Below are 16364 nucleotides of genomic sequence, written 5' to 3'. Positions count from 1 at the left end.
TCCAGTTATTAGGAAGAGACAGGTATTAATAACGGGTGATTCGATCATTAAAAACATAGATAGCTGGGCTTGCGATGACTGGGAGAACCGCATGGTGACTTGCCAGCCTGGTGCGAAGGTTACGGATTTCTGGAGACATCTAGATAGACTTATGTGTAGGGCTGGGGAGGATCCGGTGGTCATGGAACATTTAGATACCAATGGAATGGGGGAGGATAGGAGAGCTGTCCTGGATGCCAAATTTAGGCTGCTAGGTAAGAGAATGAAGTCCAAGACCTCCATGGAGGCATTCTCTGAAATGCCTCCAGTTCCACAGGCAGGGTCAGTTACACAGGCAGAATTGCAGAGTCTCAAAACGTGGATGAGATGATAGTGCAGGGAGAGAGTTTTTTGATTATTAGGAACTGGGGAAACTTCTGGGAAAGGGGGAGCCTCTACAGGAAGGATGGGCTCCACCTAAACCAAAATGGAACCAGACTGCTGGCACTTAAAATAAAAAAAGGTTGTTGAGTAGTTTTTAAATTAAGGGCTAGGAGAAAGTAGACTGGTGCAGAGGAGCACATGGTTAGGCCAGAGACAAGCCTTAGGACAGAATCTACTCATGGAGATTTTCTGTGTCCTAATAAGGACGAGAGGATGAAAGACGATAAAAAACAGGTAGGATCTGATGAGAAACAGTCAAATGAAAAAAGGTCCCATTCAATTACATCAGGTAATGGCAGACAGCTAACTAGTGACAAGTTTTTAAAGTGGTTAAATACCAGTGCTAGAAGTCTAAGTAATAAGATGGGTGAACTAGAGTGCCTCGTATTAAATGAGGAGATTGATACAATAGGCATCACAGAAACTTGGTGGAATGAGGCTAATCAATGGGACATAGTAATACTAGGGTACAAAATATATCGGAAGGACAGAACAGGTGATGCTGGTGGGGGCGTGGCACTCTATGTGAAACAAACATAGAATCAAATGAAGGAAAAATCTTAAATGAACCAAACTGCACCATTGAATCTCTATGGATAGTAATTCCATGCCCAAATTGTAAGAATATAGCAGTAGGGATATATTACCGGCCACCTGACCAGGATGGTGATAGTGACTGTGAAAAGCTGAGGGAGATTAGAGAGGTTATTAAAATAATAATAATCATGGGGGATTTCAATTATCCCCATATTGACTGGGTACATATCACCTCAGGACCAGAATGCAGAGATGAAGTTGCTTTACCCCTTAAATAACTACTGCTTGGACATTTTGCCCCCCCATGCACGGCAGGCAGGCTGCCTTCAGCGGTTGCCTGAGGGAGGTCCCCGGTCCAGCAGATTCGGCAGCAGGCCTATGGGAGGTCCGCCAAAGCCGTGGGACCAGCGGACCCTCTGCAGGCATGCCACTGAAGGCAGCCTGCTTCCTGCCCTCGCAGCGACTGGCAGGGCCCTCCGTGGCTTGCCACCCCAGGCACGCGCTTGGCATGCTGGTGCCTGGAGCCGCCCCTGTGCTTGGAGCAGCTACTGCTGGAACCCACAAGAGGAGAGGACATTCTTCATGTAGTCCTAAGTGAAGCACAGGGCCTGGTTCAACAGATGACTATAGCTGGACTACTTGGTAATAGTGACCATAATATAATTAAATTTAACATCCCTGTGGTGGGGAAAACACCACAGCGGCCTAACACTGAAGCATTTAATTTCAGAAAGGGGAACTACACAAAAATGAGGATGTTAGTGAAATTAAAAGGTACAGCACTAAAAGTGAAATCCCTGAACGCTGCATGGAAACTTTTTTAAAGACAGGGCAGGCTCAGGGCAGGAAGATGGAGACGGGTGTGTGTGAGGGGGCAGTGCACAGGGGGGGAAGAGAGAAGAAGGGCTGGGATGGTCGCAGTCACGGCCGCTGGGTTATCTTACCTAGCTAGCTGGTGGACGCATCCCTGCCCTGCCGCTGCTCCTGTTTGCTGCCAAAGGGATCTGTGGCGACAGCAGCATGTGGGAGCTTAGACCCTCTGGCCTACCGCTTCCTTCATCTGGCTTTTTCCAGGTGCTGCCAGCAGCAATGCACGTCAGGGAATGCACCTGTGCTGCCCGGCATCCAGAGGGGCAGGGCAGCAGGACAGGCTTCGATGGACGCCTCCCCTACAGCACACCCCCAGCCAGCCCCTCATCTGCCTGCCTCACCTGGTCACCAGCGCCAGCCAGCAGCAGGAGCCCCAGGAGGCAACAGAAGCCCGGCTTACCAGTTGGGAGAATGGACCGTAAGCTGCGCCTCCAGCATGGCTCTTAAACAGCTCCCTCCCTGCTCTCCTCAACAGCTTCTGCCCTGGCAGTGGTCCACCCTGCAGGGGGTGCTGGATGGTGCTGGGCTGCCTGGCCCTGGGGCCCCCTGTATTTGGGGGGCCCTGTGCCAGGGCACTATGTGTTTCATTGTAAATCCACCTCTGGATCTGGTACATGTCATTCTTAAAATGTTGGCCATCCTTTTCTCAGAAGATCAGACCATCTCTTTCACTGGCTGTGCTGTGCAAAACTATTTCTCTTTTTTCCTTGGTGGTCAGAATGCTTTCTCCTGGAGTCCATGACCTGCAATTGCTATGTCGCAATACGCAACCTCTGCATTATCCAGTGGGCATGAGCAGGAAGATGTCCATGGGACTGGATGCCATATCCTGGTTCAGTGGTCTCCTCTTGTGCTTTGGGCTGACCAGCATGGTGTTCACCATACACTTCCGCAGATCCCATGAGATTAACCATTTCTACTGTGACATCCCCCCACCACTGAAGCTGACCTCCCAAAAGAAATAGGTTATTTTCTTCTTCTTCTTTTCAGTTTGCTAAATTTGCCTTTGTTAGCCTGTACTTTAAAACAACCTTACTGGGTTAATTGGTTGCTTTCCACCCCACTCCCCTTTCGCACTTTGGTTTTTCTGATGTTTTAATGGAGGATACTTTGGATACTTATGTGAAATGGTTTTGTGGACAAAGCATGATAGGGATCTGCTGTATTCCACTGAAATAGGGTAAAAGACACATGGGCAAACATAGAGACAAATGTTTTCCTGTCTTTTTGAACAATCCCAAGGTAAAGAAAACACAGACTAAGGCAGCTGTGTTGCCGGGATTGTACTTGGTGGCTTAGTCTTTATCAGCAGACTGCACTACTTCAAGCAAAAAGTATAAGAATGAACTCAGTGATGCTGTAGAAACAGCAGCTGATAAACAGAGCACTGAGTGAGAAACTGGAGGATTTAAGTTCACAAAACCATGCTGGCAGTGAAACTTTAAAAGTCACGGCATCAAAGACTAATCAAATAAAGCTCAGATGTGATAAACCGAATGTGGAAGTAAGTGATTTAAAGAAAGAGAGTGAAGAGTTAAAAGGAGCTTTTGCAGAAATTAGTACTGCAGAGGTTGAAGGGAAGTAAACATTTGGGAGTTGCGGAAATGTTAAAAGGTAACACTTGTGGTAATATAAGAAGGGAATTCTTGGTGTGATAATAAAACCCAGTTATGTAAATGTAACTATTTGTGCAATTCGGTACATTCACATTGGGTGGAACCTGGTAGCTAAACCAATGATACAAAGGGGTCAGGTAGCCACTGCGAGCGCAACTCTGTTTTATCCCCAGAAGCCTCTACAGCTATTCTGAAGGAAAATGGGCCCTTTCCTCACTGAAGTGCTCTGTAGCTAATCAATTCCTCGAGACAATCTGATTTAAATTATTTGACAATTGGACAATTGAATCAAAATGACTAAAAGAATATAAGGGGTTTTCATTGGAGCTTGACTTGATTGCACAAAATGGAAATGTCATCTGTGTAAATTTGTATAAAATTAATTGGAGTAGTACAAGGGATGTTAAGTAATTTTTTTATTTTAAAAGTGTATGTGTATATATGTGTGTGTAATTATATAATATTTCTTTTAAAAAATCATAAACCAACACTCCCGGTTTGTAAAACCCTAACTGGAAAATAAGGTTATCAATCGCTGGGGGGTCCCACAGGTAATTGACTCTGACCAAGGAGCCACCTTCTGATCAGACCTCATGGGGAACATCACCGAGCTCACCAGAATGACACATTTGTTCAATATTGCCTATCACCTGCTGGCTGCGGGGCAGGTAGAGTGCATGAGCCACACCATCAAAAGTAAACTAAAGAAGGGGGTGGAAATGGCAGGGAAGAAACTAGTCACCATTATTGCCATTTATCTTAATGCCAATAAGAGCCAGGGAATTAGAAGGTGCAGGATTCTCCCCCATTAGGATCTTATAGAAAGGCTGAGTGACCATTATGAAACGAGCCAGCCCAACAGTATATCAGGTACAGTTTGGACTGGCAAGCAAAACAAGCCATAGTTAAAATGGTTCCATTCCCCGCAGCTGAAATCATGGAAAGGATGTTTTAAGCAATAATCTGTCTCCATCAGGGGGCTAGGAACTATTTCTTTTGTTTTTCAAACACTGTATAGAGAAGCTGGCGCCAGCAGGAGAACAGCCCAGAACACTGAGGGTGTATTCCCACGACAAAGATTGTGTTGTGTGTTTTGTGTTTGTCTTGTTATCACTGTTATTTTGAGGGATATTATACAAGGAGAGTTAACACAAGTAGACCTCTTTGTCACCTGTCAGGGCCAAACAACCTCCTTAAAGGTTTCCTCAAAGGAAAGGATCGTGCACTCTGAACAACAGCAGGAGGGAAGTGCACAAGAAGCCTGGTTTAACATATGAAATTCAAACAATTTTTGTAATAAATCATCAGCATAATGAATGTACTATTATAGTTAATGTAAGGTAAAAGTTAAGTAATAATACACGAGGTACATTTTATTATGAAATTATATGTGTTTAATAAAATAATCCTGGTAGGGCTCTATAAGTAATACCATTTAAAAAGGAATTAAAGACACTGACTGCCCATGTAAGGCAAGTGCAGCAGGCAGTGGCTTGATGAAATAAATAAGGAGCAGCAAAGGTCAAAACAAGATGTGACCTCCCTGGAGAGCATGATCTACTCAAAGTGGGAGATTGCGTGATGTACCGGATTCCAAGAGAACACCATCCATTCCCAGCTCCTAAATGAAGGGGCTCTTATCTAGTCCTTGATTGATTAGAGCCCAGTCTGCTGCTGCTGGGAACAGAGAATGGAGGGTGGGACTGGGTTCATTGCAGACAAATGAAAAGGCACAGAATGGGCGTTCAGAAAAAGGACATATATATTGTATTGCATGCATCTTACAGGTGCTCCCACAAGGGAAACCAAAGACCCCCTGACCTGGAAGGGAACAATCATTGATGCTGATCACAATTATTGCTATTGTAAGCTGTAGCAGGGCAGTCACCCCGCTCCCCTTGGAGCTGAAAGGATTTAGCTGCCTGAGAGCACATGGTACCTGAAGCAGAGCAGAGCTGGGGAAAGGCAAGAGGAGCTGGGGAGCTCCAGCCTGGCATCTCCCCAGGGTGAGGCCTTGTTAAGGCCTAAGGAGGCACTGGGGCTGCAGAGGTGCAGCCCGGGGATAGGCAGAGGCAGCTGGTCGAACCTCTTTGCCAATGATGAGTGGCCATTACAGACCCCAGAGAAAGGGGCCAGATGGTCACTGGCAGTAGCCACTGAGGCAAGGGCGGTATGGAGGGTTAGGGGTTCCCCTGGGAGGGGAGATCCAGAGTGTGTGGGTACTGCTGCGGCAGAACCCCAAGGGAAAGAGCACCGGGATCTGGGAGGAACATGCGGGCCTGAGGCAGGTGAGACACCGGCCTGCAGAGGGTGCTCTGGGGCTGAAATGCGGCCAACAGGAGGCACCATGGCCGGTGAGTGCTCGATCTGCTACATAAGCCCTACCCAGATCCTGCAAGGTGAGGTGGTAAAAGGAGGAAACACGAACTACTAAACCCACGAGTTGTGGTAATGAGGCAAATGGAGACTTAAACGATTTACTCATAGAAAACTGTACCACTGATCCTACTCTGGGAATTTGGCAGTATCAGTATAAGTGGTGAACGGATTGGAAGCGAGGGTCCCAGCTTGGTGGAGAATATAACATTTATCAGGAAATATTGTGTGGTATTCCTTAGGCTATGCCATGGTCAGTGACAGTGGAAATACAGTCATCTAGACATGTGGTTTGTGGCAGATGGCCTAAAAACATAACCCTCTGGTCTCCTAGAATGTATGAACCTCCTTTGGGTTATGGGATCCAACAGTTAGGGTGTGATGCTACCGTGTGTAATGATAATGGTACCTACATAGAGGAAAATCCCTGAGTGTGCAGTTATGTACATATCATGCTGGGTATAACATCTCACCTGGGACGCTGGGTATATGATAATTTAACCACTTTGCAGAATGTAACCCTACAGGTGACATGGACGCCAAGCTGGGAAAATCTGAATTTGAGTTGGCTGCAGCCTGGAGCTGGAAATACTTCCCAAAAGGTGAACATATGGGAGCCATTGTGAGAGCAAGTGCAACCAGCACTCTTCAATGTGTGCTTTCAGTCTATTACAAGGGTGGTACATCCCAAAGAATGGTGGGTGGACCGAATACATCCCAACTACAGTTCATACATAGAAGGGTTGAAGCACAGGGCCACCCGGGAGGGGGGCAAGTGGGGCAATTTGCCTCAGACCCCGGGCCCTACAGGGGCCCCCATGAGAGTTTTTTGGGGCCCCTGGAGCAGGATCCTTCACTCACTCTGGGGTCCCCAGAAAACTCTCACTTCTTCTGCTCCTGGTCTTCACCAGCGGGGGGTCCTTACCGCCAAAGCACCTCGAGGACCTGCGGCGGGGAACCCCTGCCGCCGAATTACGGCTGAAGACCAGGCTGCACTTTGGCGGTGGGTCCCGGAGTGGAAGGATCCCCCACCGCTGAAGACCCCAGGCCTCTGGAATCCCCCGTTGAAGCAACAATTTAATTGGTGGGTGAGGGCGCACACATGGAATCGTCACCTGAAAAGGGATCTGTGGGCAGCAGGGAACACAGGGTTGGGTGCATGGAACCTGGGGGGACAGTTGCGTAACTAAGGAATTGATAAGCCAAAATGTGAAACTTCAACAACAAGTTAATAAAGTACTGGGACAGCAGCTGTCTGCAATCACGAGGGGGTGGAAAAGGGCATCAGAGATGAACCTGTGGTTAACTCCATGGACAGGAAACCTCATGATGTGGGTGGGGGATGGCTTCAGAAGGCTAACTTGGGAGGAGGTGTGTATGGAAATACAAAGTGCGCAACTAGCCATGTTAATGAATGTTATGGGTGGCTTTAAATAGTGAAGCTACCCCATTTTAATCCATATTTGCAAAAACATATCCATTCATATGGAAAATAACATCCCTTATTTGTGGGGCTAGCACCTGTGTAATAGTTACCGTGGTACCTTGGAATGGGATGATAACTAAGATTGTCCCCATGAGTCCAAAGGGAATAATGAGAAAGGGAGGGGTTTACTGGGAACCACTGGGGGATAAATGGGGAGAGTGGAATGGGGTAAATAGGTCAATTACAAAGTTAAGCAATTGTTTGTCCAGGGAAAATATTTGAATGTGTCCCTCCCCTATGGCCATAGAAGAGCATGATTAGTGGTTTTTGGCAAAGGAGTGTGATTGGATGTAATGTATATGGGATATATACATAGGGGGCTCAATTACACCAGCACATGGCCAAGTTACACACATCCATATGCTGCTTTCAGGACTATGTTGCATGAATGGATGTGTGAAACTGATTATTGTGAGTGATCAAACCAGCAGATACTACCAGATTCCACACCAAGTGGTCGAGCTAGTTTGGACAATCCCCCATTTTTCTGTGAATATCCAGTGGACTTATGATATGGACAAAAACATGCAAAAATTGCAGGAATAGCTCGGTGTAACTGCCTACAGTTGGACACATTTAAAATATATTCTCCAGAATGGTGTTAAAAGAATCTCAACCCTGTTGAAGGAAGAGAAGCAGTGCTTTTGGTGGTGTCCTAGATGTTGGACCATATGACAGTGGTCAGGGCTCTCAATGTTACTGTGGGTCATTGTGACTGTTGGCTTATCATTGACTATACTAATCCTACGATGTATAGTGTGATGGTTCAGGAGGGCAGACATAAATAAAGCACAACCACTAATTGTAACGTATAAGTCATATAATAGGCCTTCCACCGAAGTGTAACAGATAACACGGACCCAACTTTATTGGTCCATCACTATGGGGACTTGGAGTCACTAGTTGGTAAATATGTGCAGTATGCCCGTACAAGAGATGGTGCAGGGCACTATACTGCACGGGGACAATCGGGCAAATGGAGCACCAACACATTCCATCTTGATAGCTTGCGCTATCAGGAAATGGGTTGTTGCAAATATTTTCTGTAGACTGTGAGATAAAAGATGTTTTTAACTCATTGGGAATTGCTTGTTGCCACAGATGGTCTTTGTAATAATGACTGGGTTAAAACTCCCTTTAGTTTATCAATCATGTAAAATGAGATACTATAAAGGAAGTTCCATAAGTAAACAGGTAAATTGGGATACAGGAAACAGAACACTTAGTGGGATCAGTGGTTGGAAGGTAGTTTCTCCTTCCCCACACAGCCATTTCTTTGTCCCTGTAGCTGACTGGACTGTGGGTGGTCCGGCTTAGTGGTGGAAGTGAGAGTTCAGCTTACCAGTTACAGTTGTCTCCAGGTTGAGCAGAGTCCAGGGAATCAGCTGAGGGTCAGTACTGGAGGGACAGAAGCCAAATGGCTGATCTGGGGGTTAAACTGGTTTCATAAGCCAGAAGTGGAGCTACAGACAGCACTGGAGAAACAGAAGCCAAATGCCAGTTTTTTTCTTTCCCACAAAGAACAAAGCAGGAGCTGGGGCTGGAAGCCGGCTGAAGCAAGTACTAGGACAAGGGAGAGCACAGCTGCAGGCATGGTATTCAGTGAGCAGCCATTGATCTGCTGTTGACCAGGCTTATGAGCAGGATTGCTAAACCAGCTGCCAGTCAGGGGCTATGGCCACTCTTGAGTTCACAGGCCATGCAGCTGGGCTCGCTGGTTGCCTAGCAGCACAGTTTTCTGGGAACAACTGTTCCAAGATGGTCTCGTCCCTGACAGTCCTACTCCCTATCAAAGGAAAGAGTTTTGGGGAGTTAAGTGGGAAGAGACCAAGCTGATATTACATCACCAGTTGCAATGTGTCTGGTGAAGTGTTCTTTTCTTTCTGTATTGTAGCATGTAAATCTTTGATACCCAAGTTCAAGTCCTTGCTCTAATGACCATTTAATTATTTATACAAAGAGGAACAGCTAGAAGAGGAGAGATTGTGAAAGACCCATACAAGAATATCCTCACAGACAGGGCATTCACAGGCAGTGCAAATGATTGCTGTTTGAATCGCTACTACACATCTGACAAAAGGGGGAATTGAACCTGGGTGTTCCACAACTCAGGGGAGTCCTGTACCTGCTAGGCTAAAGGTTATCACAGTGCATCCCCTTCTCTGGGCTGAGTTGGAATCCTTTGCTTTGCTCTTGTCAAGATGCCAGGAGGTCAAAACAGAACAAAAAAGACTGTTGGTTTGCACAAAACTATTCAGTAAATTCAGCCCAAATTCACAAATAGTTTAGGTTGACCCAAAACAGCATTTTTCAGTGAATAAACTAGTTAGCCAGAAAATTACACTCAGCTCTATTCTTAACTAAGTGCCCATAAGAACCCTCCACCTCCAAGCCAACATTCCATTTTACCCAGACCACCAAAACCAACCAATAAAGCTAGGTGAGAGTAGTTAAACACTGGAATAAATTGCCTAGGGAGGTTGTGGAATCTCCATCTCTGGAGATATTTAAGAGTAGGTTAGATAAATGTCTATCAGGGATGGTCTAGACAGTATTTGGTCCTGCCATGAGGGCACGGGACCGGACTCGATGACCTCTCGAGGTCCCTTCCAATCCTAGAGTCTATGAATCTATGAACTTTTTCACGTAGAGCAGGCCCAAATGTATATTAAAAGAGGTTGAGATAAACTACATTAAACCCATGTGCGGACACTCTCATTCAAAATTAATATGGCCTGAATTTAGGTCAGTTTCATTCCACTTCCAAAGTGAGTTAAGCTAAAGCAAAGTAAGACCACTTTAATACTGAATGAAAGTGTCCACAGAAGTGTTTAATGCCATTTAGCTAAACTACTTTTAATTTCCACCTTTAGTTAATTTGGATTAACTTTCTTGAGTATCCCCATGAGGACAATCCCCCAGAGTGTCAACATTGGCATCAGTAAATTATTCCTAAGCATCTGTATGAAAGAAAGAAAGAAAGAAAGTTGTTCAGCTGCCTGGCTTTAGTTTTCAGACAGGTGCTCATATAACAGAATCATAGACATGAGAGGAGAGAAAAGATGCTGTAATGTGAAAACCCAGGCACAAGAAACTGTTTGGTAATTATACTTTATTTTGATAAAAAGTCTTAATTTGAAATGAACAGCCCCAAAGATTTTAAATCTTTCATGAAAACCTTTTCCTCCTCATTAGTCTCCCCAGAGCAACCTTCACCTCCTGGTTCCTTAGGCTGTAGATCATGGGGTTTAACATGGGGGTGACGACAGTATAAAACAGGGCCACCACTCTGTCCACGTCTGCTATGTGGCTGGACTTGGGCCTCAGGTACATAGCACAGGCTGAGCCGTAGAACAAGATGACCACAGTGAGGTGGGAGGAGCAGGTGGAGAAAGCTTTGTGCCTTCCCTCGGATGAAGTTGTCTTCAGGATGGTGTAGAGGATGCAGGCATAGGACACCAGCACCATCAGGAAGGGGATGACAGTGATTATTAGGCTGATTAGTACAATGAAGACCTCACTCCTGGAGGTGTCCCCACAGGCCAGCTTCAGCACAGGGTGGATGTCACAGAAGAAGTGGTTGATCTCGTTGGGCCCACAGTAGGGCAAGGAGAAGATCCAAATCACTTTGCCCATGGGCATCAGGATTCCACAGAGCCAGCAGGCAATGGCCATCTTGGCGCAGGCTCTGGGATTCATAATGGTGGGGTAGTGCAGAGGGGAGCAGATGGCCCTGTAGCGGTCATAGGCCATCGCAGCCAGCAGGTAGCACTCTGCTGTCCCAAGAGAAAGGATGAAGTGCATCTGGATGGCACACCCAGTGAAGGAGATGGTCCTCTCCTCAGAGACAAAGTTGACCAGCATCTTGGGGATGGTGACAGAGATGTAGCAGCTCTCCAGGAAGGACAGATTCCAGAGGAAGAAATACATGGGGCTGTGGAGAGCCGAGTCCAGCATTGTAATGAGGATGATGATGCTGTTGCCCATCAGGGAGATGGTGTAGATAATGGAGAAACCTACACAAAGTATTGCTCGCGTCACTGGATCCTGGGAGAAGCCGAGGAAAATGAACTGGGTCACCCTGCTGTGATTCCCCTGTACAGTTTCACTGGTATAGCTCATCTGAAGAAGGAAGAGGAAAAATATTTTACATGTGGGCATTATAGGCCAGCTCATAGGGACACAGGAATGGAAGGGACCTCCTGGGTCATTCAGTGTAGTCTAATCCAATCCAGTCATGGTTACTGCAGGCAGCCCTGCCATATCCAGGGGTGGCTCCAGGCACCAGCACGCCAAGCACGTGCTTGGGGCGGCAAGCCACTGGGACACTCTGCCAACCGCCGCGATGGCGGCAGGCAGGCTGCCTTCAGCGGCTTGCCTGTGGAGAGTCCGCTGGTCTCGCAGCTTCGGAGGACCTCCTGCCTGCAGGAGGTCCACCATAGCCTTTGGGACCAGTGGATTCTCCACAGGCATGCCGCCGAAGGCAGCCTGCCTGCCATGCTTGGGGTGGCACAATGCCTAAAGCCACCTCTAGTCATATCATTCCATTCATAAACTGACCCAGATCCAGTTTCTAACAGGATAGGTTGTCTGCCCCCTACTCCTCTGATGGGGAAGCTGTTCTCTGCCTATGTGTTCTTGCGGCAACTTTGTTCTTTAGCTTCAATAGCTTGTCCACTCCCCAGAGTTTACCTCATTGATGTATTCATTAAGGGCAACCAGATCCTTCTCAGCCTGCATTCTTCTAGGCTAAAAGCTAAAAGCTCTGTTACTCTTCTTATTTTCATCAGCTGGTATGAGTTGGTGTAGCCACACTGACTTTAATTAAGCTTAGCCAATTCACATCAAAATTCCATCCATCCATCCATCCAAATGCACACTCATCTATCTATCTATCTATCTATCTATCTATCTATCTATCTCCATACACATTCCTGTATCTATCAAGCTATCTATTTTAAAAATAAAATACAAACAGAACACCATGATTCAGAGTTCACCTGTGTAAATCTGGAAGAAGACATTTGATTTCAACATTGTTACTCAACAATTGCCTTGGAATAACTAAGACCTTTTTTGTCTGAATTCTGTTCGTGTTGAATGGCATTCTCTCAGTTCCACGGGGGAAGAGCAAAATCCTACCCAAGCGGAACAGATGTAACCAGGAGCAGAATGGATCACTTGCATATATACGAAATTCAAACAACAACAGACTTACCTTTGCAGCAAGTCAGGGTGCCTGTATATTCCTTGGATGTGGTAGAGTCGAGCTATTTCACCTGCATTCTAAGCCTCCTAGGACACAATCCCTTAGGTTCTATGGGTTTAATTAGGAAGTCTCTGAAGGTAAATTCTAACATATCCCCTGGTTTTAAAATTAAACCCAATAGCTACACCATCCTGACCTGGAGTGGCTGAAGAAAGATCCCACAGCTCCCAGTAGCCAGAGTGGGCATGTCGGCAGCTAGCACTGGTACAGATCAGGCCAGATTCAGCTATAAACTCTTGTGTTTGTCCCTATTTTCCCTTCTGGAATCAGCTGCATGACAACACGTCTGTGTCTTGGCTGGGTGTTTGCTTATTGGTAACTCTCTGCTTGTTCTATCACACACACGGATAGAGCAATCAGACATGAGTCTGCAGCTTTTCCTCCCACAGAGTGGCACATGTGCATGCACACACACACATTGAGCAGTACTCAGGATCTCCAGCAGGGGGCAACACGCACACACATCTGTAGCTGGGAAAAACTCTTCATCTGCTGAACATTACTGTCCTGGTGAAATATGTGTCTACATTGTATGTAAAGTTACAAGATTCTGCTGCATAACATTGCTGCAACACGCTCCACATTTGAAAAAGCAGGCACAAACCAGTTTCTCAGAATCAAGAGACAAAGCAACACCTAAGCCAGGGGACAACAAAGTCATGCGGACTATCACCGAGTTAACTGGCTGTTCTTTGGCACGAAGGAGGGGATGAGCAAGAACTTTCTATATTGGCAATGGAAAACAGCTGGGGGTCCCTGTGTAAAAAGACTGGCTATTGGCTGAACCCCAGCTGGAAATAATCCTCAAAGAGTGGAGAATAGTATAAGAATAGAGAGAAAAACAAAGATCATTTTGCTCTCCTCCACTCCTCTTTGCTGATGGCTGCAACAATGCCTGAAAAAACACCAAACTGAGGGAGGAATTGTGGTTTGAAGGCAGCCAGTAAAGTCTGTAAAGAGCAAGTGATGAGAAAAATCTTTGTTTTGAATCCATATACCTTGCTAAGTTAGGTATTCATTCTTGTTTTATCTTTTTCTTTTCTTTGTAAACAATTTTGACTTTTATGCCTCATTACTTGTGATCACTTAAAATCTATCTTTCTGTAGTTAATAAATTTATTTTATTGTTTTATCTGAACCAGTGTGGTTGGACTTAAGTCTTTGGAAACCTCCACTTGAGATAACAGGGCTGTGCGTATCATTTTGCCTTGATCAGCCTTGTGATCATCCTCCCTTGTGTCATTAATGAAGGAGTAAGACTGACCTAGGAGAGAGGGCCTTAAAAGCCAGAGGCTGAGTGACAAAGGGGAACTAGTGAAGAGTGGACCACAAACAGGAGAGTTTGAGAAGGGGTTTGTAAAAGGGAGTTTTAATATAATCTCTATGGTTAGAAAAGGCTGCATCGCCAATGCCAACACTGCTCCTGTCTCCTCCACCAGCATCTTCACCAGACAGACAACCTGACCATGGATGGCTCTCTGCAGATCCTGGTATGGATTTGCAGAGATTATGGCCTGCATTTCCTACTCTCAGAAAGCCAGGCTGGAGGGACCTTCCAGTGTGAAAGGTGCCTGCTGGTGCAATCTCTCAGGAAGCAAGTGAGAGAGCTACAGGAGGAGGTGGCTAAGCTGAGGAACATCTGTGTCCACAAGCAATTCCTCAAGAGTATTCACATGGAGACATGCAAGGCTGAGGACGCTATCCAGCTCCAGAGGATTGCTGTCACACCACCGGTAGAGGAGGATATGGCTCTGTCACAGGGAGGACGCTGACTGAGGATTTTGCGGATGGGGAAGTTGATGATGATGATGAGGACGAGGTTAAGGAGTCCACACAGCACATCATTCTCCCCAACAGCCAGGATCTTTTTCTCAGCCTGACTGAAATATCCTCCCAACCCTCCCGAGGTGGTATCCTGGACCATGAAGCTGGAGAAGGGACAACTGGTGAGTGTACCTTTGTAAATATAAAACATGGTTTAAAAGCAAGCATTTTTTAATGATTAATTTGCCCTGAGGGCTTGGGATGCATTCGTGGCCAGTACAGCTACTGGAAAAGTCTGTTAACGTATCTGGGGATGGAGCGGAAATCCTCCATGAAGATCTCCTGGAGGGACTCTAAAAGCCTTTGCAGAAGGTTTCTGGGGAGAGCAGCCTTATTCCGTCCTCCATGGTAGGACACTTGACCACGCCATGCTAGTAGCAAGTAATCTGGTATCATTGCATGACAAAGTCTGGCAATGTGTGCTCCCAGTGTTTGCTGGCATTCAAGCAATATCCATTCCTTAACTCTCTATGTTATCCTCAGAAGAGTGATATCATTCATGGTAACCTGGTTTAAATATGTGAATTTAATTAAGGGGACATTTATAGGTCGCTGTTCCTACTGGGCTGTTTGCCTGTGGCTGAAAAGAAATCCTCGCCGCAGTTAGCCAAGCGGTTGTGGGGGAGGGGGAGAAGGCATTGGGGCTGAGCTGTTTGCGTTTGGCTAGCAGGGATCTTCCCTGATACCAGCCACGTGCCTGGGGAAGGGTTAAAGTGATTATCACAGAGAAAAGGATGGCGGGGAGGCTTCATGCTGAGCTGTTCACATTTGGGTATCAGAGATCTTCCCTGGTACCAGCCACATGGTGTGGTGGGGGGAGGATTAAAGTGGTCATCCAGAGAAAAGGCTGGGGCAAGGGAGAATTTGTACTGAAATCACAGTGCTATGTAATGTGAATAGTGTTGTTCACCATGAAAGAGTATACCCATTGTTCTGTAAAATGTTTCTTTTTAAATACTTCTCTCCCTTTTTTGCCTCCTGCAGCTGCAAATGTTTCAAGCCTCCCTCCTCCGTCCCAAAGGCTATCTCAGATAAGGCGGCGAAAAAAAAACGCACGTGGGATGAAATGTTCTCTGAGCTCATGCAGGCCACCCACACTGAAAGAGCTCAGCAGAAAGGGTGGAAGGAAACAATAGCACAAGACAGGAAAGCAGCCAGTTTGGTAGCTGTCAGGTGATGCAAGCTTCCAGAGGGCTATCATCACTCGCTTGTGAACTGTGAGGGCTGCTTTCATCTTGGTATTTTTGTGCTTCAGGGAAGGGGAAAGCAAGTCACAAAGTTCCATGAAAGTGCCCTTACGCATGCAAAAATTTCGCAGTCACTGGGAATTGTCCCAGACCTGCAACACTATGCAGTCCCACCAGTCTGTGCTTGTTTCCTGGGCCCAGAATTAGTGTTCCACGCCATGAACCTGCCCCATTAACTCCATGATGTCCACATTGCCGAGGTCCGCACTTTGAGATAAGTTTGTGTCCATGTCCTCATCACTCTTGTCACAGCGTGGCTGTCGCCCCCTCACCTGGTTTTGCTTTGACAGGTTCTGGTGCTGCATAAACGGCACGATACTGCATGAGATGTTTACAATGCTCATAACTGCTGCGGTGAGCTGAACGGGCTCCATGCTTGCTGTGCTATGGCGTCTGCGTGGAAAAAAGGCACAAAACGATTGTCTGCAGTTGCTTTTCAGAAGAAGAGGCAACTGACGATGTAGCTATCCAACAATTCCCACAGTGTCCGCCAGCCATTTGAATTCTGGGTTGAGCTCCCAATGCCTGATGTGGCAAAAACATTGTTGCGCGTGGTTCTGGGTACATGTTGTCAGCCCCTCATCTCTCTCATGAAAGCAACAAGAAAAAATTGTTTCTCACCTTTTTCATTGTCACCATATGTCTATTGGATGCTGCTGGCAGACACGGTACTGCAGCGCTAAACAGCAGCATCCTCTTGCCTTGCCTTGCCGACG

At 46.4% G+C, this 16364-nt stretch overlaps 1 protein-coding gene across 1 annotated transcript; it reads right to left on the bottom strand.

The window, feature by feature from the left end:
• Positions 1-10476: 10476 nt before the first annotated feature.
• Positions 10477-11430, bottom strand: LOC116830097 (olfactory receptor 10A7-like). Its single transcript, XM_032789354.1, has one exon. The coding sequence runs from the start codon at positions 11428-11430 to the stop codon at positions 10477-10479; it is 954 nt and encodes a 317-aa protein (XP_032645245.1).
• Between the last annotated feature and the right edge of the window lie 4934 nt (positions 11431-16364).

This window comes from Chelonoidis abingdonii, chromosome 14 (assembly GCF_003597395.2).
Source record: "Chelonoidis abingdonii isolate Lonesome George chromosome 14, CheloAbing_2.0, whole genome shotgun sequence".
NCBI lineage: Eukaryota > Metazoa > Chordata > Testudines > Testudinidae > Chelonoidis > Chelonoidis abingdonii.
The sequence above is the reverse complement of the archived record's forward strand: the minus strand, read 5'-3'. Positions and strand labels throughout refer to the sequence as shown.